Here is a 27,358-nt window from a genome sequence, read left to right on the forward strand (position 1 = left end):
CATGTAAATCTAAAATTAATGTAAAATTAATGTTTTTGTTCGTTTATAGAACATCGCCAAAATATTCTTAGAAAATTTGAGGAAGTCGTCACGTATTGACTTACTTGAAGGCCCGAAGCCAAATGCCTGCCGGGTTTATTTTGATTTAGTTTTATTGTGATTAGCTCTCACGACTAGTCAGTCAAGTCTCGATGCATAACATTCATTATATATCGAGTAATAACAAAAAACTTAATTTGCAATTGCGGGCAAAAATGTATAAATTAATTTTGACAATATAAAACAGAAAACGAATGACGTTGAAATTTGACTAAACTTTTGACAAATGTCATATAACCGTTACAGAATATTAGTTTTTAATTTTCACTTATAGTTTACTGCCATCTAGGCATTTAGTTCCACACTATAACGTCAAGTCTTCACTAGGTACTAAATTTAAACTGAGCTAGATGGCCAATGACTAGCACAAGATTTAATTTAAAATATCCCTTTAATTTAATTTCAGTCTCTCAAAATTTAGTTTAGCGGCATATTCAAAATCGCACAGGGCTAGAAGATAATTAATATTACGCATTTTGGCTTCATTATTATTTTATTTAAAAAAATACCTTTTGCCAGGAAATATTTAAAATTTAATTACCTATGGTGTAATAGCACCATTGTTTATTCTACTTATTCTACGAATAAAACTTTAATAATGAAGACCTTTAGAAATTGAATAATCTCTTGCCTTACAGAAAATATTTGCAATGTTGGTAAAATGTAACTCAGAGCGTAAAATGAATAAGGTCAACTATTGATTTCTTTGTTTTGATTATGTAGCTGTCACATTATATTTTAACAATATGATAAGTAACATTATTAGCTACCTAGTTTTCTTTTGTTATAATTAATTCTGATTTCTAATTCGAATCCAGTTTGAATAAATTGGAGTAGTAGGTTACATACATACATACAATTTATTCAAACTTTACATACCTACTACCTATATCGCTTATATTTTTGTTATGACCCATATACTCAATTACCTAACGAGATTTTGATCATCGACAAATATCTTAAAAGAGTATTTAGGGTGTTTATAAAATATGGTTGACAATGAATAGCATTCTTTAGTTTCTTTAATTAAGCCCATACAAAATACTATGACGCAAAACAACAACAACTCAGTACTGTACAAAATAGCTCCACTCTGCAGGCGGTCGCGATTACAAAACGCTTTGTTTATTAGAACACGCAATATCCGACCTTATTTCAATGATATAAGCGTTGGTACATACTTCAATGGACTGGTGATTCTAATGACATTCACAACAATAAAACCTACATGCAAAAATAGTCTCTATCCCACTGTCATATGTTTGATTTTAATTCAATATTGGATTATGATAAAAACAGTTTTCACGGAGCTGTGAGCGGTCGCTCTAGACACGGCTGCCCTTGCCCCGCGTCCCGCACCAAATTCCCCCCCGCACTTCAAATCTCATACCCCGCGCGTGTCGCGCAATCAAAGATTAACAAAACAGAGTAATTCACAGATGGTTTCTATTCAAAACTTACTTTTTTCTAACTCTAAGAAGTTTGACTTAGTTTTAGTTTTTATGTATTCAATTTTAAAGTTTCATGTTTTTTTTTACTTTTAAAAATAAAAATAAGTGGATAAAGTAAATTAATAACATGTATGTCTTTAAATTTATAGGTAGGTATCACATATACCTAATCCTTGATATATGATCATTGATCATTTTTATGATCCTAATCCTTGGGATTGATTTGCTCCAGTTTAAACAATTTGTTGCTAAGAACTTGCCAATTCTTACCCGCTCTTCGCCCTTGACTTGCGAACTGGTTGTAAATGTAAATTTACAGTTATTTTAATTTGTTTTTCTTGACGTTCATAAGTGTACATGTTTACCTATATGAATAAAGATATTTTGATTTGATTTGATTTGATATATACTACCTATGATAAAAAACCTTATTATGTGGTCATTTTTTCGTTCCATTTTAATTTCTTGAACCGGTTTCCAAAACCTTATAAGATAACTCTTATTAAAAAAAAATCTTATTAGTTATATTTGTATTTAGGCTATCTGTTGTAGCTATTCTATGTGAAATACGTAGCGCCGACTCGCAACGCCATTCTGGATATTTTGACGGGAAGGTCGGTCACGTGACCCGTCGCGGCGAAGCGGTGCGCGGGGTGTGGGGCGCCGGCTAGACTCTCCAGTAGCCGAGCCATCCGTCTGCTGCTTTGACTGTGACCGCTCGGAATCCACGCCTTTACGCTTTGATATAACGCGCCATATTCGTTCTGTCACCTGTATTTTATTGATCAGTTGATAATCGCCTTGGAAAATGTCAGCCCAGTGATGAGTTCGACGCTTATTTTTGCACGGATCTGTCGGCGGGGCGGCGAAGCAGGCGCGGGGAAGGCGGGCGCGGCGCGATCCGTCGCAGACATGCTCCGACCGCTGTCGAGGAGTCTCGCGTACGCGCGGCCGTTCGCGCGCTAATCGGGCGTAGCTCGCGACCATGGATGTTGTGACGCCCCATATCAGCTCGGTGCTAAGAACCTATCAAGCCAGTGCACCGCGGAGCCTCCAGGGCCCCGGCGTGGGGCGCGCAGGTCCGCCATCGGCGCCGCCGCCACCGCTGCCTCGAGCCGCGCCGCCCATTCTCCTCGCTGCCGATCCAGTGCTAGGCGAACGCGGCGAGACTGCACTCGAAGGAGAGCCGATATCTTGCTTCAGTGTCGGTGGCGAACGTCGACTCTGCCTCCCGCAGATTCTGACCTCGGTTCTGACGGACTTTAGTTTGGAACAGATCAATCGCGTGTGTGATGACTTACAAATATACTGTTCGCGGTGTACGCCAGAGCAATTGCACGAGTTGAAGTCGACCGGCGTGCTGCCCAGAACGGCTCCGTCTTGCGGTTTGATAACTCAGACAGATGCGGAGCGGCTTTGCGCGGCTCTATTGCACGCCCCGGCGGCGGCAGCCAAAAAGTTACCTGGATTTCGGGTGTATCATGAGTGTTTCGGTGGTGCGCGAGGTGTTTGCGCGCCAGAACTAGGACTAGTGCAGTGTGTGGAATGTCGCGGGATCTATGTTCCGCGTCGGTTCGTGTGCCATACTCACACGACCGAGCATCGCACGTGCCATTGGGGATTCGATTCGGCGAGATGGAGGCGGTTCCTTCTGGTGTCGGATGATGAACGGGACAAGGAAAAGTGTGAGGCTTTGTTGGATGATGTAGCCACGAGGGAGCCGAGGGAAACGCACGCTGTACCATCGCACCCTCTGGTGAAACAACTACCCATCAAACGAAAGCAGGTAAAATGACCTTGATATCATCGCTTTTCTACTAGCTGTTATTCCTCATTCTTTGTCACATATATGGCATATATTATTCTAACTGGTATCTTATTAGAATTTGTCGTGTACGATATGAGATTATGTATTAAACGGCTGATTGACGTCACGGCGTCTGTCTGATAAAACGAGGGCACGTCAATTTTGCGACTGAAATGTAAGTACATACTCGACTGATAAGTCAAGGACTTTGTAAAAATAATACTTTAACATTAAAAACGCATAATGCTCTCTATTTAAAAAAACAAATATACTTTTTTTATGTATCACACAACTTAAAAGTAGTAGTACACTAGCTTTGCCGTATGTATAATAATGCTTTTCCAAAGCAAAGAATATTCATTCATAATATCCATAGACAGCAGAACAATCCAAAGCGAATTTGTTATGTAGAGTTATTTTAAACAACAAATCAAAATCTATGTAACTGACACACTGACAAACTGCTTACTAATTTCTAGTCTGGACACCCTCGTCAAATCGCATGCAATATCGTTGCATGCACTGAGATTATGCGTACTATGTAATTATAGACATTTTTTATGATTAGGCTACCTTTACATTAAAATGAACAACAAAGTTAATACAGTGTAACACCGGTTAGCCATGAACAATTAATGATAAAGAAATTGCGTTATTCCGAAATGAATGTTCGTGTTGACTCGTAGAAAATTACCACGTGTTATTTAATCAATGACATACACGACTTTAGTATTATGAACGTGCATTCCGAATCGGGCTTAATAATTATAATTGGTCTTGAAAGTGAGGTAACATTTGTATGAAGTACGGGCGGGCATCGCTTTCTTGGTGTAATATGCGCGGCACTTCTGGGTTCCTGGTACTATTGATTCCATACCTGTTAAAGTTTTTCGCATTTGTGCCCTTATTTAAGACATAAATAAATGTTACCGTAGCCTTATTTGTTTTAAATATCAACTTATTCATTATATTGTAAAAAATATGTATATATAAACAAATTGACAAACGAGACGAGACGAGAATGCAGATAATAAATACACGAGGCACCTTATCATTTGTTTTTGCTAAAATTTCTTATCTTTCGTCGGATAATGAAATATCTATTTGATAAATCATTATCTGACGTTCTCAAGGTTTTTGGTAGTCTCGAATGTCTCATAAATGAACGTTTTCAAAAGTTGTGTCTGATAAACAATAGTTTTACAACAAACGCTATTGCGATACCAGCCATTGGACACATGAGAGGGTGACAGCTAAGACCCTAACCCAACAATCCTATGGATGCCTAAGCCCTACAGGTGTACACGAACCCATTACTAGTGAATTAGTATTTAAATAAGTACAGCATGTCTGCTCCAAAAGACCGTTACGTTACGTTACGGAGCCGTTATCTCAATGCTATTAGGCAGGCTCACCACGATAATTAATGGCTTGAAGAAGTCTTCGCCAATTTAAGAGGAAAGAAGGAAGAGGAGATAATTTAATAAGACAGATAATTAAAATCTTACTAAATACTTACATCTATTTACACACACATAATATTATTTTAGTGAGTAGGTGTATCGCATCTTCATCTCTTAAGGTTATGTACAACGGTACAAGAAATAGACCGGTAGCAGCAGTTGTTCAAACTTCAAGTGAAATCTGAAACGCAATGCTCTGGTAGTTCATATATCTATAAATGACATTCAAGATATGCTAAATTCGATACGTAAATTACCAAAAATACCCCATCTATAGCGCTATTCAGGATTCCATACAATTGTGGAAAGTTCTTCTTAGAAACATATCTATATCAAATTTTTAATTTGCCAAAAGTTCCAAGATTAGTTGAGCATATCTCTTAGCGAAAGTCCGGTGCCTTACAGAAAACTTCTCTCGTTGCTGAGATGTACCAGTAAGGCAATGCCACTCAAAGTTCTTGAGTAGCTTTCTTAAAGCCTCTTAAAAATACCATCCTTTAGCTGGTTACAAATAGAACCTACTTAGCATGCTGACGGAGGAATGCAAATTATATGGGAGCGTTTGCGATCAAATTCAAATGTGCAGTTCTCTTGTATTAGTTAATTATCCACTTAGGATTCGCATTTCGCTTTTTCTTTAGCACGCAACGGCTAATGATATTAAAATGGGCATGGGATGGGATAGAGCAGACACCGTCTGAGATTGGTGTGTCCCAGGGTAAGACTATATAAATATAGTTTTATAGAACATAGGCAAAACGGGAGGCTCATCTGATGTTAAGGGATTCTGCTGCCCATGGGCACTCTCAATGCCAGAGTTGTCTTTGGTATCCACATTTCTTGAAAGTCCAAGTGGTTTGGAAATACTTCAGTTCGCATCTGGTTCCATATAGTAGTGGAGCGGGACTGGAACTGCCTTGAAAATATGTATAGCATACAGTCTGACCGTTGTTAAATTGTATTGAAATATGGGAGTCACAGTTCGGCTTAATCTTCCTAACTTTTGTATTTGTGTGAGTCTGAAGCTCTACCTGCCCCATGTGATGATCGAGCCTCTCGGCCAGTTGGTCCTTCCTTTTCTGGTTTCGAGATTGTGTGGATCAAAACATAGTAGGTATGTTACAAATTCGAACTACCATATCTCACACTGAATTGGATAGCTGACGATTGTGAAGGAAACCCATCTCCGAAATTGCACACCGATGCTGCCTAAAAGGAATCTTCAAGTGTGAGGGAAGTACGTAGTAAAAGACCGCGCGAAAGACGTATTTTTACCATAGTCCAACTTTGATTTTGCTTTGCCGAGACTTTTAATTTGTTATAAACTAAAGCGATCTTCCGGATCTGTCAAAACGTGTCAGGGCCACCTAAGAGCCTTTTTGTCGAGAAGAAGTATAGTCTATGCTTTTGCGCACCAATTGGTTGGGATACAGTTTAGTCTTGTCGAAGTGGCGAGTTAGCGATGTGTTAGTAATTTTAGTCACAGACCTTGGTCGTGTCTGGTTAATGCGCGCACGCATACTGTAAATTGGCAGACTTAGAGGCGATTTGATTTACCTTCACATTTCAACCAAGGCAAAAAGGTTTTTGTTCGCATTTTTTGTAACCGTAGTCTGTACATATATTAATAATGATTAAAGCTTTGTTTGTTCCGTCATCGACACGTTTGCTCCGTCTCATCCACGGAATATAACATATATCATCATCAGTTATAAGTGTTTCCTCCAACTTCGATTTGCTTCTCTATAGAGTGGAGACTCTTGGGCCATGGGGTTCAAGTGCTCATGCACTTATTGAAGATTTAATATGGCGCCTGGTAGATACTTCCGGTGACCCCAAAACTGGTGCTTTCCTCTCTCTCCTTTTTCCTTTTCCAACGAATATCGCAATACAGCGAGGAAATACAGCGTTAAATATTTCTAAGATGGCTGCAGGAGCCAAACTTATTAAATTCGTTTAATTTTATCTTAAGATAATTGTAAGTACTGTTTATTTGATTGTTATGTTGTAGTTACATGAATAAATTAACACAAAACAAATTTAAAACTTATGTTTAATATCATTTGAATTAAATTTACTTTTTTGGTAGAAAATAGATTCGCGATGTTAAACATGAATCGTTATGGCACAAGACGGTCAGATTCATGTAACTGACGAATTTAATGACGTGGAATAAGTGATACCATGATGTTCCTATGTTCTAAAATAAACGTATTTTTTTTTGAATGAATTGTCTTCTTCTCATTCGCTCTTGGCAGAGCGGTCGTGATCGCGATGTGGTAGAAGGCGCAGATGTGATGCGCTTCACGACGTTCTGCCACCGCTGCCTATTGGAGGTCATCCTGCTGCACTGATTCAGTGGTTCTCCTACGGCGGACTTAATCTGATCAGTCCAACGTGTAAGTGTAGGAATGAATTGTACTGTAAAGCTATTAAAAGGCTACGAAATATACCGCTTAAAAGTATTGTGTTTTTGAGGCCTATCATAAACTCTCTCTCTTATATATATCTAGAATCTCTATAGAATTATACGTTAACAAACCCATGCGTAGGCCCCATACCTTTGGGAGTTTCGATATCCACTTTCACTAAACAGTCCCTAGATTCATTGACATGTATTAAATAAATACCGCAATACAAATGGGATTTCATTCGTTGCGTGATTAAAATCAATACAAAACATATAATATTCCTGTATTTATAATATTCTTTACCCACAGTAATCTTTATTAATATTATAAAGAGGAAAGTTTTGTATGTTTGTAACGAATTGGCTCAAAAAGTACTGCTACAATATTTTTAGGTCTCGGCCTCAGATTTCATTTGTCAATCTAATAGGCAAGTTAGGTGATCCTAGTAAGCCTAGTAAGCCTCCTGTGCCTGACACATGCCGTCGACTTCGGGGTCTTCAATATAATAATTTCAAGGCTAGTATTAATGAGCCATGAGGCTAGGAAAGGTTTCAACCGCATAATATAGCTATTCTACAACTATATAGATACATATTTTAAATACTGTTAAACACGCGCACGGGTCATAAAACTTTGTAAGTAAATTAAAAATAATTGCTACATTAGCGAAAATAATGACATTTTTGTGGGATAATATCTGCGATTCATGTACCATGTAATTAGTATAATTAATAAACTAACGGGAAGTGACGATATGATTATTATCAGTAATTAAATGCCGTCCAGGAACTTCTTCAATATCTGGGGAGTTGAGGATTTTTAACATTTAGTTTTCTAGACTTCCAATTGGCGTTTTTACAAATTCTGATGTGTGTGACCACATCTAGATTTTGTAATAAAAGGGAAGACTGCAAAGTTAGACGATTTAAATTAAGTTCACAACATGGGCACGGTCGTTGCTTCTGGCGGTACAACAATTGTTCTTTCCTGCGAATTTCTATAACCTTGATGATTTTCTATTAGGAATTTGTTGATCAGCTTATATATAATATACATAGACTTTATCTCTAGGTTTTATTGATAATGTCTAATCTAGTGTTAATAGGGTAACAGTGTACCTAGCTTTACACAAGTACAAAATATATTTTTGCGTTGGCGTTATTACCACAACTCTTTGGTTTGAACAGCCATCCTGGTCAGTGCCAGGTGACTTGATCAAAAAAAGTGACGGTAACTCTTGCCCTCACATTTCTGTATATGGTTCGTGTATAAAGGCACTCAAACACCGTACCTATACAAAAACGCCATCAATTTGCGTTACAGACACGCATCGATGACTTCCATTATAAAAAGAATAATAATTGCACCAAAACAGCTATTACTAAATTCCTATAATACTATAAAAAAGCTTTTGCTCGAAACTGATCCTGTATATTTACTTGACAAAACATAAGAAAAATCACAGAAAATGGATGTAAATGGATAGTTTCACAGACTCCAATAAAATACCAATAATTTAGTCAGACTACGATAAAATAATATTTAGAGGTATAAACAGACATATATACAGGATACTTTAAGATAATCCTTTATCATATAATAAAAAATAGTTAGTTATACGTTCAATGTACCGAGCTACAAGTTTATATTAAGTGAAATTGAAAAATACATATGCATTACTCATGCAAATTATTCTTATAGCTTTTTCATGTAAATTTTACACTGTTGCCAAGATAAAAATATTTCTGTAACTTAATTTAAAACAATTGAAAACTTTGTTGAAAATTTAGTTAGGATATCGCATTTTACTTTGTATTTGGGTTCTGGTATTTTTGTACTAAAATCCTAGGTTCCGCTAGTACCGTTGGTCGGAACTCCATCACGAGTACTCTCTCTCTCTCTCTATCTTTGTATTTATTTATTTATTTATTTATTTACACTTCGTTGCTAAAGAAATACAAATAACACAGTATATATAAATTACAAGGGATGCAATGTATGATTTTCTTTCTCCATTAGCTTCCTGCTACAGCTTCTATTTTTTATATCCACCTTTTCGGGCCCTCCTCTTCCTTGCCTGTATTTAAAATCCACCTTTTATCAATGCATCTTGTATATGCCAACCCTCCAGCAAGCCCCCTTACTGGTATCATAACTCTAATTAATTTGATATATTTGTTTTAAATATTGTTTGATGATTTGCTTTTTTAAAAGAGTACCGAGAGTTTTTTACGCCGGCTTTTTCTCTCGGCCTACACCCTCTGTCTTTGCCGATGAGTAGGGATGCCTACAAGCTCGAATTGATTGACGTGGAATAAGTGATACCTAGAAGATCTTATGTTCCAAAATAAACGTATTTTATTTTATTTTTATTTTTTAACTAAGGTAATTTCAACGAGTCGTACCGTTGTCAATCCAGAAACGTCCTAAGGGTAAAAGTAGGTATCAACTGAATAAAGTTGTTATTATCTTTAATTATAGATTATTATACAACTAGAGTACTTTAACTGCGCTTAAATGATAGTTAATTTAATGGCGGATATGAATTTTTTTATATAACAAACGGAATTCCGGGGGCCTCTTGAAATGAAATGAAATCGTTTATTTGCTAAGGTAGTGGTACAATTAGATACAATTATTATAAAAATCCGCACAATCCGCATTATGTATTATTAAAAAAAAATCGGCATGCAAATGTCATAAATTTTATTATGTCACATAATAGAAGCATTTACATAATGTAATAATAGGAAAGGTAAGTTAATTCGAATTGGTGTTAAACTTATGATCTAGATACTCGCCCACGCTATAAAAACAATTGCCTTTAAAAACCTTCCCCTTGAAAATGGGGCGATCTATAACTTCTAGAAAGGTGATTAAATATTCTTACAGCCGTGTTGGATCCCTCGGTATATACAAGCAAGTTTCTTTATATGTTTTAAATAATTTTGGATGCTTATTTACAGTCATAACTGCTTCAAAGATATACAAACTTGGTACTGTCATACTAATAATACCGAGAAATACCGAGTTTAGTTTAGTTTACTAATAATACCGAGATCGTGAAAAATTGGTCTACAGCTTCTAAGAGGTCCAACGCCCATGATAGCCCTAATACATTTTTTCTGAGTAATAAACACTTTACTCACATTTACCGAATTTTCCCATAAAAGGAATTCTTCCGAATTGATACGCTCTTTTTGAAGAACCTCAAGTCGAATTATTTCGGATATACTTGTAGGTAGCAGCTTCCACATGGTTCTAAAATTGCTTCAAAATCGCTCAATTTAATTTTATTATGGAACAACGGAATTTTAATTTTGATTTTTTTTCGAAGTCGACGTCTGATGATGAAACAGAGCTGCCTCATATCTTGTTATTTATGAATGTGTTTTTATCATAACTAAGCCCGTTTCGTTTGCTCATTAATTTACATCACTTAAAAGGTCATTCGGCAGACTCATTTTTAATTCTCAAACATTATAAATAAATACGTCATACTTAAGTTTCAATACAAATAACATAATACATATATAATATATATAACATATACAACATAAATATAACATATATATATAACATAATAAATATATCTAATAACTAACCTTAAAATTTAATTATAAAAAATATTATTAAAAGGAGTCCCTTTAGGCAAGGTTCCGAAGATACTGGCAGCGTTCCCCCTTTGAATAGCTAGACTAATTCTTGTTGCGAGGTAGCTGCCAGCTCTTCGTTCTCCTGTGATGTCGACTAACCTTTTTGATAATTCCCTAAAAAGCCTTAACGCGCTAGGACCCTACGGAGCAAGGGTCTCGACATAAATAAATTATGTACAAAACAACAAAAAGCCACTAGGGGGAGGCATAAAACCCACCACTAAAAATAAAAATACAGATTAAACAAACAAAGAAAAATGTTTTTATACTATATAAAACATCGATACAAATTGTATCTCTTTTTTTATTCGTAGACAAGTTTTGCCTACAAGAGATGCACAGCCGGGATTCGATACGAGATTCAGCAAGTATATTTTATATTAGGGCGTAGAGGCGCGGTGAAAATTTAAAAACTGCAACATTTTTCCAAGAGGAAAATTGGTCGCAGCTCGAATGACAGTGTATTTAGGTCAGCTAGGTCATGACATGCTTTTACATACTTTTGCGGCGCGTGTACGGGAAATATGAATTTTGAGCAAATGGGCAGGGCAAATACCAATTTAGTTGATTTACGGAGTACGTATTTTATCTTTGGCCATATTGCCAGGAGTATCAAATAGTCTGGACAAGGTGGGAGAAATGGCAGAAGTGAAACTCCATCGCCTACACATTGGTCTGATCAAATTAAGATTATGCGCCTCGACATCCCTAATGCTCTGGACAAGCTGAAGATGTGTGGAGTGTGGAGAGAGAAGGTGGACGAATCAGTTAATGATTTTCAAGTGCCTCTTAAAAATCCTTAACTGATTCGTCCAAATTAGCACGCCATTTTGTGTGGCAGAATACTTACTTAATATTGTAACACCAAAACATTTTTGTGCAATATTCATGCAAATTAATGATAAATAAATAAAAATTGTGGGGTAGAAATAGATTTTTAGTGAAATACAATATATATTCTTTCTTTATATTCTTTCATTAAGACAAACTTTATTAACATTGTTTACAATTCACAATTGATCGCATCTTTCTAAATGAAATAATTAATATTATAAATTAAAATCGAACAATAAGTACATATATCAGCTAACTTCACGCCGCTTGGTGTCAACCCACTCAATCTCTTTCTTTCTCCTCCTTCCTACCTTTGTCTTTCTCCCTCCCTCTGATATTATATTGTTGTTATTATATTATATTATATTATCTGAATATTGGATGCTACTCGTTCCTAACGAGTCCTCGCTCGCGCTGGCCTGTAAAAGGTCATACTGCACGCATGCGAGTGACACGCATTGACTTTCATTCTGTCTCTTTCTTCCCCCCCACCCTTAGAAGTTTCTCTTCAAAAATTAAAAAAAACATAACTTAAATGATAACGAAAATGATCGTCAAAATTCGCCCCGGTATTAATATAAAACGTTTAGTTCAAATAACATTAAAAATTGCGTAATTTCTATTGCCATGATACTGTACGTCAATTTCAGCATTCAATACAAGGCCTTTAAGACAATGTAAAACTATTTACTTATAATAATTATGTTACAGTTTTGTATTGTGGTTTGAGGTTTGGTCAAATGATAGCTTTGGTATATTGCTCAAGAAATATGTTTAACTGTAAGTCTGTAGTAGACATATATTCTAGTCGACATATATATACATATATATTCTATAGACATGTCGGTTTCCTTACGATGTTTTCCTTCACCGTTCGAGCAAATGTTAAATGACCGCATAGAAAGAAACTCCATTGGTGCACAGCCGAACCTACGACCTCAGGTATGAGAGTCGCACGCTGAAGCCACTAGGCCAACACTGCTACTTAAACCCAATAGAAATTGATAAAAATACAGGCAGATGATTATCATGATACATCCCTCAAAAGTAATAAAATGTAACAAAACACTGCCGAATTATGAACAAATAAAAGTTAAGTTTATTTCAGCGCGTGAGGCTGAGAGTTTGTCACCACGCCAAATGTTATAATTAGATAGTTGATAACTAGGTACATACCTGTAGTGTGGATCGCATCGTATCTGAATGGTCACTGCTATTTTCAAAGACCATCTTCAGTGCAGCAAAGGTTAGTAAGGAGGAGAGAGGAAATCATACGGCAGCTGGTTCCACATAGTTGTGGAAAGACTGACGACAAGGTCGAATTCTGTATTTTGCCTCGATTATGAATCTCAGCTGCAGCTATTATGCGAACGAAGGTATTTCCGAACCAATTCGACTTCTTCCTTCAAGACAAGAGCGCACCAATGAAAAGGCCGGAAATCCAGCCTTCTGTTATCAAGAGTATCCATATCTCTTACCATCAGATGCCTCGGGCAGGGCAGGATTTTTTTTTAATAGAACAGGGGGCAAACGGGCAGGAAGAGGCCGTTACGTCTATCGAATTGTCTATATTATTTTTTATATAATTAATATATTTTTCTTAAATTGTTTAATAATAATAATTTTTATAATTTTATATACTTATTTTTTTTTATAAATCATACAAGATCGATAGATGATTATCCAATGACTGTTTGGTAATTTTTTCATTATCAAATGCTTATTTAGATTACAATGGTAAATGTCATGATGATGCTCATTATTTACGTACGGGCGTAGGGTTGGGAATCCTGGATTATTGTATAACCGATACTATTCAGGAACCGTCAAGAAAAGAACGTACCATTACTTCAAAGATCGGCAACACACACGCAACACATGATGCACATGGGTGGCGATTAACATTTTATTTAAAGTGTTTTTTGGATACCTTTATCACTTAGATTAAAGATTGCGGCTTGTTTCTATTTATACACAGAGACATTGCGTCTATGCGTATAATACAAAGTGTATTATGAAGAGTGTTCTGCAGAGATATTGGGGTTGATCCGTCCTACCTCGTTTCATCACGATACGTTTCAGTTTCATTAGCATCACCTTGATAGCAAGAAGTCATCCACGGTTTCACATGTTTTCACCATTTCTTTTGCGAATTACCGAACTGTGGAATCAACTCTCGTTAGGGACATTCATGGGTGATACGACCTTCAACTATTTAAATCAAGAGTATACTCCTCCCTCAAAGGCCGACAACGCACCCACAGACGTTGGATTGCGAAGACGGCGTTTTAAGCTTATATATAAAACAAAAATTACACAGACCTTCCGAATACACATAAGAATCGTTCAAGCCGTTTCGGAATGGAACACTCGTGACAAAAATGAATTTAAATTCTCGAAAATACTTCTACAAATAATTTTATAAAGATGCGCGGGCGCAAATCTAAGAAACAATATTAAAATTCCAATAGGTATTACCATCCTACACACTAGTCTTACAAATTAGACAGAGCGATAAATATGGTTGTTTTATTACTCACACATGTAGAGCCATTAATTTTTAATGTATTCACGTGTAGATGCAATCTTACGCATCGAAGCCTACAGTATGACGTCACGTCTACCGCCATTTTGCGCCGTCTACGCTCTCCCCCGCCTCCTCTTCGTGTCTGAGAGAGCTTGTCCAGTGACCTTGTTCTTCCGTCCCTCTCGCACACCTCTCACGAGCAGGGCTGTGTATCTTATTAAAAAAAATATTGTTTGGACATCAGTTCAGTCCATGGGCAGCGGTATACATATAATTTTTAGAAGGGGGCCTTTATAGGGATTCTCCCTATTCTATTTAGACCTTAAGTTTTCACAACAATTATCTATCTTTATTATTATGAAATTATGATATTTAATTTGACTTCCATATACATAATATATTATGGCAGAATATGCTGTGTACTGAATCCTTCTTAATGTACCACTATTTTTCAAATAATCGATATATTATTATTATTATAGTTATTAGACCGGAAAATCTATGCTGTCACGTACAGAGGACATAAGGGAGGTTTTAAGGGTCATAAAAATGAATCTAGATCTAATAAATGCTTGTCGATAGCCCTGCCGTGCGAAAGAGACAGAGTGTTTGTGCATCAATAAAAGGTCCTCTGTTATTTAAATGTTTAAATTCGCAATGCGGTGAGTTTCAGGGCAACGACCTTGAGGCCGGTTAGCAACGATCAATCCGATTTAATTGTTACATCAACGATAAAAAGTCAAGCAAAAAATTGCGCGTGCGCCGACTAGCAGATATGCGCTCTAACTAGTTGAGTAATTTTGAATCGGAATTAATGAGTGCTAAACCGGATTGATGGATTTTGTAAAAGGTTTCTGGGTACATTTTTTTGTTGGTAAATTTGTACTAAGTAATTTATTATTAAAGCGTAATTATTTATATATTATAATATATCTTTAATATACATAGTTTATTTGCTAAAACTCTTTTAGAAGTTTTAATAGTAAAAAGTATTTCTTAACTCCATTTACCGATGAATGAAACGCAACATATTATTTATTTATTTATTCCACTACATTTTTCTATCTTAACAGTTACTACATAGTAATGTATTATGTGTTAAAAATGTGACTATATCAAAATCGCCTTTATGACTCATAAAGCATTATGTCAAAATCGCATACATTCTTGACATACAAAAGTCACATATATGTTAAAATTTAAACGAATATATGCAGTCATAACAATTGACCCAACATAGCCTTCCGCTTTATACGTGTATATAGCTCAGAGTTCGTCGCTCCGAAGGGTTCCCTGCCAGCTGTTTATAGGACAACAACCTCACAGCCTTCGCTGGGGGTATTTCTATCAGAGTTATGTAGATATTGTCTATGTACAAGTTTTCTTTATGCTAAGAGGTGCTTTTGTTAGAAGGGGAACGTTTCTAATGAAATGATCTATGTATATTGTATATGTTATTGAATAGCTGGCAGTATTGTATATTATAATGTTTTGTTTAAAGCAGTGTTGGCCTATGCCCAAACCCAATAAACCTATCTCAATCCATTTTTGACCATCTGAGATAGACACCTTAATCCAAATATTGATAAAATTGCACCAATAACTAATCAACGGATTGTAATCTGGCGATTCAAGCTATCCATGGTAGGTTGGATCGGTGTATGTTGATAGACCGTTGTATGAAAATGACAGTTCAACAGTGCCAATATCCTATCTTATGATTTTAACTTACACCAGTTTTTAAAATATTTAAAAACCTATTTGATATGTTTTAAACATATGTTGTATGTATTTTAATATTATTTGTACTGTTTTATTTACTTTATTTGGTTTATATTAATATGTTTTAGCAATTACCACTCGCTCTGATGGTGAAGGAAAACATCGTAGGAAGGGTTGTACCAAAAAAACGGCGTATCAGGCACAGAAGGCATGTCTACTTGCCTACTAGTTTAAAACAAAAGATTACCAGATACACACAGAGTCCTTGTAAAAAACAATAAAAAAAACAAGTCCCTTTACAACATTACTTAAATACACATGAGGTTTTAGTATTATAACTGGCGTCTTATGAAAAGAAAGAACGTATGTACGTCAAAGTCATTTTGATTTAATTTATTTAAGTTCATCATGTATAATAGATGTACAGTAAATGTTACACGAAAATACATTACAATAACATTATTATGCTAAACATAATTGTAACAAAAAATAAAAGTTTTTCGAGTCATTCTTTGTTGAGCAAAAAATTACTAGCGAAATATCGGATAAGGTATCACAGATAAGCACAAATTCTTTTTTTAAATAAAGTATTAGACATATTTAACACTCGAGTCGGAGTTTTACCTTAATGACGCAAGTTATCTATGATATTGTCTATACTTGCTTTAAGTTGTTAAACCGGTCATGCTTGTTAGCTTAGACTGCTAAAATGGCTAGACGGAGCTTATATGTCCTTGTTAAGACACAAATTCCAAACATTTATTCATAAAAATACACTATCCTTACAGTGCTTAATCATTACGATAATTTTGGAACCCAAAATACATAACATATATAATACGATAGATAGATAGTAAATAGTACAAGTGTATGTACGAAACGATCTTCACAGAATGTGTCCTTCTTTAGATTCTATCAAAAACATTGACCCTTTTTCGCACTCCTCTACTGCTTTATTTAAAAACTAGCTGACCTGGCAAAAGTCGTTTTGCCATGTATATCATTTATTACTTAGAACATTTTATGGTTCTATCTTTAATAGTTTAGGCAGGGTACGCAAAATAAGTAACTTTTTTGGTTGATTTTTTACACCTTGTGTCCGAAAAACCCTAATATCTTATGGAACCCTATTTTTGTTCAAAATTAAATATAGCCTATATTACTCGTGAATAATGTAGCTTTCGAATGGTGAAAGAATTTTTAAAATCGGTCCAGTAGTTTATGAGCCTATTCATTACAATCAAACAAACAAACAAACAAAGTTTTCCTCTTTATAATATTAGTGTAGATAAAATAAAACAACTGTTAATGTCCTATCTCTGCCATGTATATGTGTCGTTGTCATATTTTGTTTTGTTTGTATCATATAGATATATAAGTGAAACCTCTTGTGGATACATCTAAAGTGTTTATTTTATGTTTTATTTTTAACTTTATTTTTATTGTAAAGACTGTATCTGTTTTGTTTCCAAATAAATAAATAAATAAATAGTACCCTTGACCCCAGAGCTGGTGCTGATAGATAGATTCGTTGAGCGAGCTCAACGAATCTATCTATCTATCGCAATACAGCGAGAAAATGCTGCCAGCGTTAAAGGTACACTGCCAAAGGGACCAAATATTTTAAATTTCTTTTGAATCTCTTTTAATTAATGTTTAAATATTATTGCAACTAATAGGCTATATATTTAAATGAGAGGTTAATAAAGGCGTTATTTATTTATGAAATAGTGTTTAATGTGTCTATACAGTTAAGAAATCAATATAGTCTACGGAAATATTTTGTATTCTATAAACCATAAACATCACGCATTCTGTAGATTATCTGAACTAAACTATTCAGATATTTTCATATATAAGAATTAGTCTAGCTTTTCAAAGGGGAAACGCTGCCAGTATCTTCGAAACCTTGCCTAAAGGGACTCCTTTTGATAATATAATTTAATTATTCAATTTTTAAGTTAAAATATAAATGTAATATTTTAAACTTATCATATAAGTCAGAATTGTCAGTAATATTGTTTTATTTAAATATCACTTGTAGAGAGAATTTAATATGTATTTTATGTAAAAGTCCTCGGTATTATTTTTACAGCCTTGTGTTTTAACAGTTATCTTATCCTTTAATCTTTATGAAGCAAATTATGTGAAGGAATTTTAGTGTGCTTTGATGTTTTCTTTTCTTTAATGTTTTTGTCAAGATTTAAAACGTCCATTGGGAATTGCACTGATTCGCATAGGGCTGATTGCTTATACACAAAGAAGAAATTAATTACAATTATTATCTGTTTTAACGTGTGCTACCGATGATTTAAAAAGAAACTTGGGGAATTAATAGTGACGGAGTTTTTCTTGTCATCATGTCCATTTGAAAGCATTGGAAATTTAGAAGCATTATTTTCTGACTAACTGAAGAAATTAACAATATTAATAAATCCATATAAATTCCATACTGTTAAAAAAATAACATATTAAACGGGTGTTAGTTAACTCTTAGTCTATGTTAGGTATTCTTATTTGTTTCCTTGTGTTCTGCTATGCACCGCTTATGATGAAAAGCCTTCCTTCAGAACTTTCCAGTTGATATGTCAGGTCCTCCATTCAATTCTCCTCAAAACCATAATTTAGTCGTCCGTCCATCGCTTTTGTGGTCTTCCCACGTTTCGTTTTCTTAATCTCTTCTGCTCAGTTGCCTGATGTTATTTAAACTTAAACGAACTTTCGACCTACGTTTCGACAGGGTCCCCAAAAACTGTAGTCGTATTGATACAGAAAAAGTTGTGTACATGTGATCAATTGTTTGGGAATTTCTTAAATCTAGATATATTACTATTTTAAATATCGTTATCGTCACTAACAAATTTCTCTGTATTAGACATCCTCACTACACACACAGTGGCGTATAAAACTAAATATAAGGTCATCGCACTAAAGTGCAGTTGATTGACGACTCTGATAAATTGAAACGAACTTTTGCCCTGAGTGACATTGAGTCACGAAAATTGCATTTAGTGTTTAAATTTATCCTTTGTTGGACTTGATTCCTCCGCATCTAGAACATTCTCCCTATTGTTAGAGATTTTAGTATCTAGGTTGTAATTGAAAAAATTCACTTGTCTTCAAGAATTTGTTTCATAGCTGTAGTATGCTGTTCGATCTGTTAAAATTTTGTATTAACTTTTAACACAAATATATCTAGTCGATACGAAGTTTAACATAGGACAGTAAATCATATGATAAATTTTCCTATTTAATCTCAGGATTGTACTAATATAGCTCTGGTATATTAATAAGCTAATATAGTTAAGGTTCCGTTAAAATTAAGAAATGGATGGAGGAACCTAAGGACAGATCCAAATAAAATGTTCAGAAGTACTAAGAAAATAGGAAAACTAACACACATATGTAAGTTTTAATAAATAAAGTGGCTTTAGTAAAAGTAATGTAATGCCTAAATAAGTACCCAAACCCAGAGTTAAAGTTGCAATGCAGCAAATCGCTCAATTCGTGTAATGGCGTCGCATATCTTCCATCAGACTTACGTTGCCATAGCAACCATTTCATTGTAACCTAAAGCGAGAAACTTCTCGGCATTAATTGCTTGCCCGCCCCAATGTTTCGAGAACCATTAAAAAAGGGGTTTTTCTGTATATAAGGGGAACGCTGCACTGAAACTTCAGTTTCCCCTTATGTATAGGTTTAGAATTTTTAAGGTCATTGAACTGTCTACATTGCTCTTAGGGAGCGTATTAAGTAAAGAATTAAGAGTGGGGGGGTTTGGGGTAAAACGTTAAGATGCGGGGCTGGGATTGAATTATTGTTAGTATTATTTTCGACTTCCGATACTTTACACCACATAAATAGTAATTAGTAGGTATAAGTCACTGGGTGATAAAGAAACGTTTTACTATTAGGTAAAGAAAAACGTTTCGGTGCGTTACATGGGGGGGGGGTCAAGTATCTACAAAAGTTGCGTGACGTAATAGTAGGGGAGCCCAAGAGGGGATTTCGGGATTTACTCAAGCGCGGCAGATTAATATACAGGGGGATACCTTGTACCCGGTTAAGTACCTCCACCAAATATGAGGCCCATATATAAGGCCGCCCGTGAAGGATACAGGATCAGATTAGTAAAAAAAAATTGATCATCAGACATTCTCGAGCGCGTCAGATTAAGGTAGTGTGAGTTAATTACATCCTAAAAAGTGTATATTCCACTAATCTGACAATTTGAGAGTGACGTAAAGAAAGGGGAGGGCAGCAAAGTTGTAAAAAAAAAACGTCATCTTGACATTCTCGAGCGCAGCTAATTTTTTTTTTATTTTGAAGGAAATAATTCAAGAATATTGAAAAATATATGATCTGACGATTTCCGCAAGCCGAAATAACAAAATTTCGTCGATAAAGTTCGTGCGATAAACGCGTGCAGCTGCGTGATGCCTACATTTCCTTCTCCGCGTTTCCCTCAAAATTAGATTTCATGTGAATTTGAACCGATGGGGACCGATAGATTTTGAGAAATTTTGAAAAATCTAATAAAATTTGTTTTTTTGAAAGTGTTTTTTTGCAATAACTTTTAAACGGCTTTATCCATCAACTTCAAAAAACTAATCCATCTTTAAGCTTGAAAAACGACGTCGATCGCCACCAAACTGGTGAAAATCGGTTGATTCGGTCGAGAGATATCGTGAACGAAAGAAAACCGAAAAAAGTGTTTCTATCACATAACTTCGACATTTCATATCGGATTATCGTTTTTGATGAAATTAAATAATTAGAGCTTAAAAAATGCGTCGATCGCCGTCAACCGCGGGAAAATTGCTTGATCCATTCAAAAGTTATTGGGGTTTGAAAATTTCAAAAATAGTGTTCTATGAAACTTCTATCAGACTTTCGAGCTGGGAGAACTCAAACGCATAGAAATATTATTTCTTTGAACTCAGCGAGCTCATAAGTACAATTTTAAGCGCCCAGGAATGGAATTGCAGGCATGGCCTTTAGGGTGAACCGTTTTTCTAATATTTTTTTTGTCAGATCAGGCAAATCCCTCTAGATAATCGTCAGATTATGAGACAGTACGTTTAGAATATGAATCTGAACCATATATATCTTAATCTGACGCGCTCGAGTATTTCAAAATGGCGATTTTTTTTTGCACATTATAATAATGGCTGCGAGTTTGCGTCAGCTCGAAATCGTCAGATTATTGAATGAGAGCTTTTTTTTTGGTGCACTTAACACCCCCTCAGAAAACCTGACGCGCTCGATTAAATTTTTTTTTTTTTCATTTTTAACCCTTACGTACAACCACCCCCATCATGCAAATGATCAGATTAACATACGTACATTATTAAAAATACGTAGGACATTGATGCTATCAATATCTGACGCGCTCGAGTATGTCCATGCAACAGTTTTTTTTTACATATTTAAACATCTATAACCGCTTTCCCCACCGATGAAAAGGTATATATCATATAACATTTTTTTCTTCTTATCATCTAAGCTTTGCAACCCAATAGGTCTCCACGACGCTCGAGTAAATCCCCATTTAGCATCGTGGGCTCCCCTACCATAATACATGAACGCTCCCTTTTTAATTATTATTAGCCGAAAATGATTATGTTCGGATTTTGACGTGTAAAACTCTGTGTAAGTGAAATTAAATATGTATCTAATTAAAAAATAAACGACAAACTAGAAGAAGAGTTACCACAACTGCCTGTATATCACCACAAATTTTAGTAGTGCTGAATCATGCTTAGATGTCTTTATAACTTGGAAGAGTTGCGTTTCACAGACATTCAAGTAGCTCTATGGCTAGTATTTACACTCGAGACTAAAGTCCATAGTAGTTCTTGCGGGAAAAACACTAAGACACACTCTGCTTTTGAAAGACCATTTAAATATTCATGTATATTTCTTAAAGATTTGAAATATCGCTCCGTGAAACTATAACCGTGTTAAATGCAACGTTAAAAACGTGAAACTATCGTAAATCTCGCTAAACCTGGCGTTGATTCATAACAGAAAACAAATTAGAGTGGCACGATTTATTCCGAGCGATATTTCTTCATAATGAAGCCAATGATATTACAGCGTTCGCGCCAAAAATACGCGCCATTATTTTAGACTCGCGTTTGACAGATTTGGTTCGCGCGCTTAAAATGACATTGGCGGACGTTGGAATGTTTTTTTTTAATGTACAGTACGATTTGAAATATACTTTTTGAATTAAATTATTATATAATATAAATAATAATATAAAAATTATTAAATTGTATGTACGAAAAAGTACACATGTATTTTTGACATAAATCTAACAATCCTAATTTGTTTCAGGTAAGCAGAAAATCCTCTTTACTATAGTAAAGTAAGTACTTACATTATATTTATTTAAAAATAATGCTTAAAATCATTGTCTGTAGTCATAATTTCCATTACGTAGCTGGCAACACAGTTGGTAGGTTAAACTATTTTAAGAAAGTCAAACCTCTTTTAAATTCAAATTTCGAACAATCGGTAGCCGATAAAAAAGCACTACACACGTTGAAATAATAATCTGTTTCCTTACCAACAGTTATCAATTGAGTAATCTGCGCGTGGGTGGCGGGAGTCTGATTTGTAATATTGTTACTGACAATACTCATTCACAATTCATTTTATTAAATCATTGGATTTTGTATTTGAATGGACATAAAATAAGGTTATTCTGGTAACGTTGGTTATCTTGGGATTTACTTTAATCCTAAGATTTACACGGCTTGATAAATGTGATATCACAAGAAACCAGAACAGCATTTGTACCGCTTTGATTTGACAGCTGTCTTTTCATTACAGCATTCTCACAATTTGACAATAACAGACACGAAAGTGTTTGAAAACTATTCTACATAGTTTTCAATTATTTAATATATAGTTTTCAATAGTCCTTATTGGAAATAGGGTGCTAATTTTATTTAAATGCCATTGAAATCAAAGAGAATTTCTTCAAAAGAGATTGTCTATGCCACAGTATCTAAAATCAAGAAGTCATAGATTATTTTCTTATTCATTGTATCTTTTTTGACTATCTAAAATCTGTATTAAATGTAAATACTATCGTTTAATTGTTTCTACAGATTTTGAAGCATATAAGTGAAGAATAATTTATTTTAGTTAATTACATCGTTTGTAACACAGTATTTACAATATTATCAACTACATAGTAATAATAATAAGATAATGGAAACAATTAAAAAAATAGAAAATATTCCAGAGCCTGTCAGGGATTACGTTGGGTTCTAATGAAATAATATTTCAAATCCGGAATAGATTGTATAGATAGAGAGAATAGTCTCAGTTCTATTCCTTTTTCTAATAATAATAAGTACTTATAGATTATTGGACCAGACCAATCAATACATCAAATTATTATCCAATACTTTTTAATACATTTATAGAAAAGTGCATAATTCTTCAAATCAAACTCAAAATAACTTTATTCACATCGGTAACACTTATGAACATCAACAGAATAGATGTTAAATTGACTCTAATTTAGCATTTCGCAAGTCAAGGGCGTATAGCCCGGCAACGCATTTGCAAGCCTTCTGGTTTTGAGAGTGTCCATGTAAGATCAGATCTCCTACCCTTTGACCCCCTTTTCTATGAAACTCTATCCCCGTTGTATTGGAACACATCTTTGCCATGCAAGTCTACAAATTCCATAATATGCAAAACTCAATAGGAATTCCATTTGTTAGAGCCTTTTACAAGTTGTCATTGAGTTCAATGGAAATTTACGGGGATTAGGCGGACGAGGCCCGAGGTTATTGGGGCTTCACGGAAGGCATATTTCATAATTAGATTGTTTATTAGTGAACACATCACATCAACAGCCAGATGTTTCGTCTGTTTCAACTCTGAACCTCAAATGCAGTTACAATGGCTCTGTAACACGCTCTTAGCCTCAGATTTCTGTGTATGTTTCGTGATATATGTTTGTACCTGACATACCCCGTTGATATTTTGAACCCCGTTTCCTCACGGTGTTTTCCTTCACCGTACGAGCAAGTATTAGTGCATAGTTTTAAATTATCATTACGTTTATTTTGGAACATAAGATCTTCTAGGTATCACTTATTAGTATATAGGTTACGAAAAATGTAAATACTGTATATTTGTCTTAATTGTGTAATAAATTATTTCCTCAGTATAATTATTAAAGTACGTCATAAGTAAATTGCGTGGTAGTTGAAGGTTGAGGCTGTATTGCAGTCACTTCCAACAGAATAACACACCGTCTGCGCATGCGCATACGACCATATGATTTGCTTTAGGCTTTTTAAGTGGAGAACGAATTTAACAATGGCCATGAATTTTTTTTTAAATTTTATTCTTAAGGCAAAACACTTGTGTATTAACCACGTGTAATGTTTTAATTTATACATCGGTTAATTGTTAAAACTATTCTATAAATTTTGTTAATATTCATTTATTTATATATGCAATTTCGATGCATATACAGTATTTACTATATTATTAATCTACGTAGTAATAATAATAATTTAAAATTTAAAAAAGTTAGTCCCTGTGGCCGTATACCTTTTACGCTGGCAACATTTCCTCACTGTATTACGAAAGTTATTCGTAGCCAATCGGGCAAACGGGCAAACAGGCAGGAGGCTCACCTGTCTGAGCCTCACCACTCACCTGCTGGTTAATTAATACCGCCACCCATGAACACTCTCACTGCCAGAGGGCTCGCGAGTGCGTTCCGGCCTTTTAAGAGTTGGTACGATCTTACTTGATGGACCCAAATTCAAATTGGTTCGGAAATACATCACTGGGCAGCTGGTTCTATTAAGTTTTGGTGCGCGGAAAAAACTGCCTTAGAAAACAGTCAGCTGAAACTCGAATTAGTTCGATAATACTTGAACAGTATTTGCTATTTATTTACTTGTACTAATTTTAAAGTAAATAATCCCGCGTTAACAAATCTTCCGTATTTTACATAACCTCTAAAAAAACAGCTCATTGTTATCATTGATCTCACAACTTTCCAATTTGATAAACGGATGCGACTCGACCTCGCATAAAAAAGTGTAAATCGAAAACAATAAAGTTGTCTGGAGTGTTATAACCGGCCCAAATTTAAAAGTCTGACGCCCACTGCTGTGGTCGCACTGCAATCTTTTCCCACGACGTTTAAAATTTAACCTTGTTTATGCGCAAACAAAATAAATGTGTGATGTTCTGAATAATAGTTACAAACTTTACCTCTTTATTATGTTCATTGGTCACAATTTAGATTAAAGAAACAGCAGATAGCAGTAGAGAGATAATTTGCAGTAGGCCTTTGCCTAAGAAGGGCACGGATCTAGGAATGAATAGAAAATAGACACATAAATGTAAAGTGTCTGAAAGAAAAGTATTAAGCTAAATATATTAAAATGACATAAATAATGAATATCAATTTAGTTATTATACCAATTTAGTTCATGATCTCAGGTTCGGAAAGTCATAGTTTTTCCACATCAATCTTTGTTTTGTTTAAGGCATATATTGTCTCTTATAATAAGAACCTTAATTATAGATATATTTTACAACTATCTTTGAAGTTACCGTAACTTTGCTTGTTTATTTTTTTCCCTGGCTAGCTTGCTTGTGTTCTAACATAATTGATGTGTGTGTAAAATTTGTGATGTCATATTTTCATGCATAATCTTGCTTTAGAACTCTTAAATAAATAATTGAAAAAACATTGTATATTATGGTTGTTTCAATAATATATATTTAGAAACTCCATTGTTTCGTTTTAAGTTAATCAGTCCCAAGTAAATTTTTAACACGTAGTGCGGCCACTGTGAAACAGTTGTTAACATATTTGGTCGGGTTGTTGCGTGGGCGAGGGTCGCCGCTCTAAACATTTCAAAATGGCGACGTTGCGTGCAATATTACAATGCAGTTACTAGACACGCTCTTGTTGTTGATACCTTATATGCGTATTATAAACAAATTGGTAGTCAGGTGCCTGGTTTATACTAAATTGGCTTACAACGCTGATAACTTCGAATTCTACCCTCAAAATTAAATTTCGCTATTGGAATTTACAGACTACCGTCATAATATTATTTGTATTAAATTATATGTCTATGTCTATAATGCACTAATACTCTACCAATAGCAATTCAATAAAAAAATACATTTCTTTTGGAACTTAAGATCATCAAGGTATTCCACGTCATTAAATTTGAACCTGTAGGCATCCCTACTCATCGGCAAAGAAGACAAAGTTTGTAGGCCGAGAGAAAAAGCCGGCTTAAAAAACTCTCGGTACTCCTTTAAAAAAGCAAATCATCAATCACTATTGCCTTCAAAGTAAAACTCCAAATAATTTTAATCATATAGGTTACCAAGTATACTTATGAACGTCAATAGAAAAGATGTTAAATTGATTCTAAATTTACAATTACAATTTTTCAAGTCAAGGGCGTACAGCGGGCAAGAAGAACTGGAAAGATACTTTCCGCCACCCTAATCCAAGTTGGCCGTAATCGCCAAGATTTTTTTGTTTCACTAAATGTTTGTAAGGAGCTGCAACCATTACACCATTTCTACATGACATCTTTAAATAATTAAGTATAATAATATATATAAACTAAAAAGAAAACAATTATTTGCCCTCTATCCGTAGTAGGAATAGGAGCACGCACTTACATTCTCTTGGGAACAACACGCAGACATTATCATTCTACTGTTTAATCCGCCTTCGCCTCAATAAAGAACTCAAATTGTGTACAGTCAGTAAACAGAGAGCTATTCGTCACGTTTCATCAAATAGCATTTACGATGAAAGAAAAAGAGACAGGCTAATACGTCTTTGATATTAACCGCTTCCGTATCAAGATGCATCTAGCACCTATATTGATATTCAACCGATTCGTGCAATTAATATTCGATTCAGACCCCGTCAGCTCGCACATTGACACTCCCGAGCGCACAGAGCATAGCAATCAATCGAATCGTAGACTATATCTCAAAGAATCTTTAACAAGCGTTTTCTGTGTTGCTAAGGAACTAAGTCGGACGCCCCCCTTCTTCCGGGGGGGGGGGGGGACTACTCGGACGGGGCTTCGAATAATAAAATTGTATATATCCTTTTTGTACATTATATTTAATTATACAAGCTATTGTTTATTTTGGTTTTGTAATAATTGGTCTGCATTGTTATGGATTTTTATAAATTACATAATCACTTTTCTTTACATATCTTTTGCTTTACTAGGGTTGCCAGGAAGAGATCGCTTGTTAGCGATAAGCCGCCGTTGCATCCTTTTGGTATTTGAATGTAAAACAAAAAATTGTCAATTGTCTTCAATATAGTCTGTGGTCTGATTGAAAAAT

At 35.0% G+C, this 27,358-nt stretch overlaps 1 protein-coding gene across 1 annotated transcript in view; it reads left to right on the plus strand.

Annotated features, from left to right (window-relative positions):
- The first annotated feature begins 2,161 nt into the window (after positions 1 to 2,161).
- Positions 2,162 to 27,358, plus strand: part of LOC110993884 (ski oncogene) — a 50,255-nt gene continuing 25,058 nt past the window's right edge. The window contains exon 1 of the mRNA XM_022260286.2: positions 2,162 to 3,336. Coding sequence (XP_022115978.1) covers positions 2,536 to 3,336 — 801 coding nt within the window. The 5' untranslated portion in view covers positions 2,162 to 2,535. The remainder of the gene's footprint in view (positions 3,337 to 27,358) is intronic.

The sequence above is a fragment of the Pieris rapae genome, chromosome 21 (assembly GCF_905147795.1).
Source record: "Pieris rapae chromosome 21, ilPieRapa1.1, whole genome shotgun sequence".
NCBI lineage: Eukaryota > Metazoa > Arthropoda > Insecta > Lepidoptera > Pieridae > Pieris > Pieris rapae.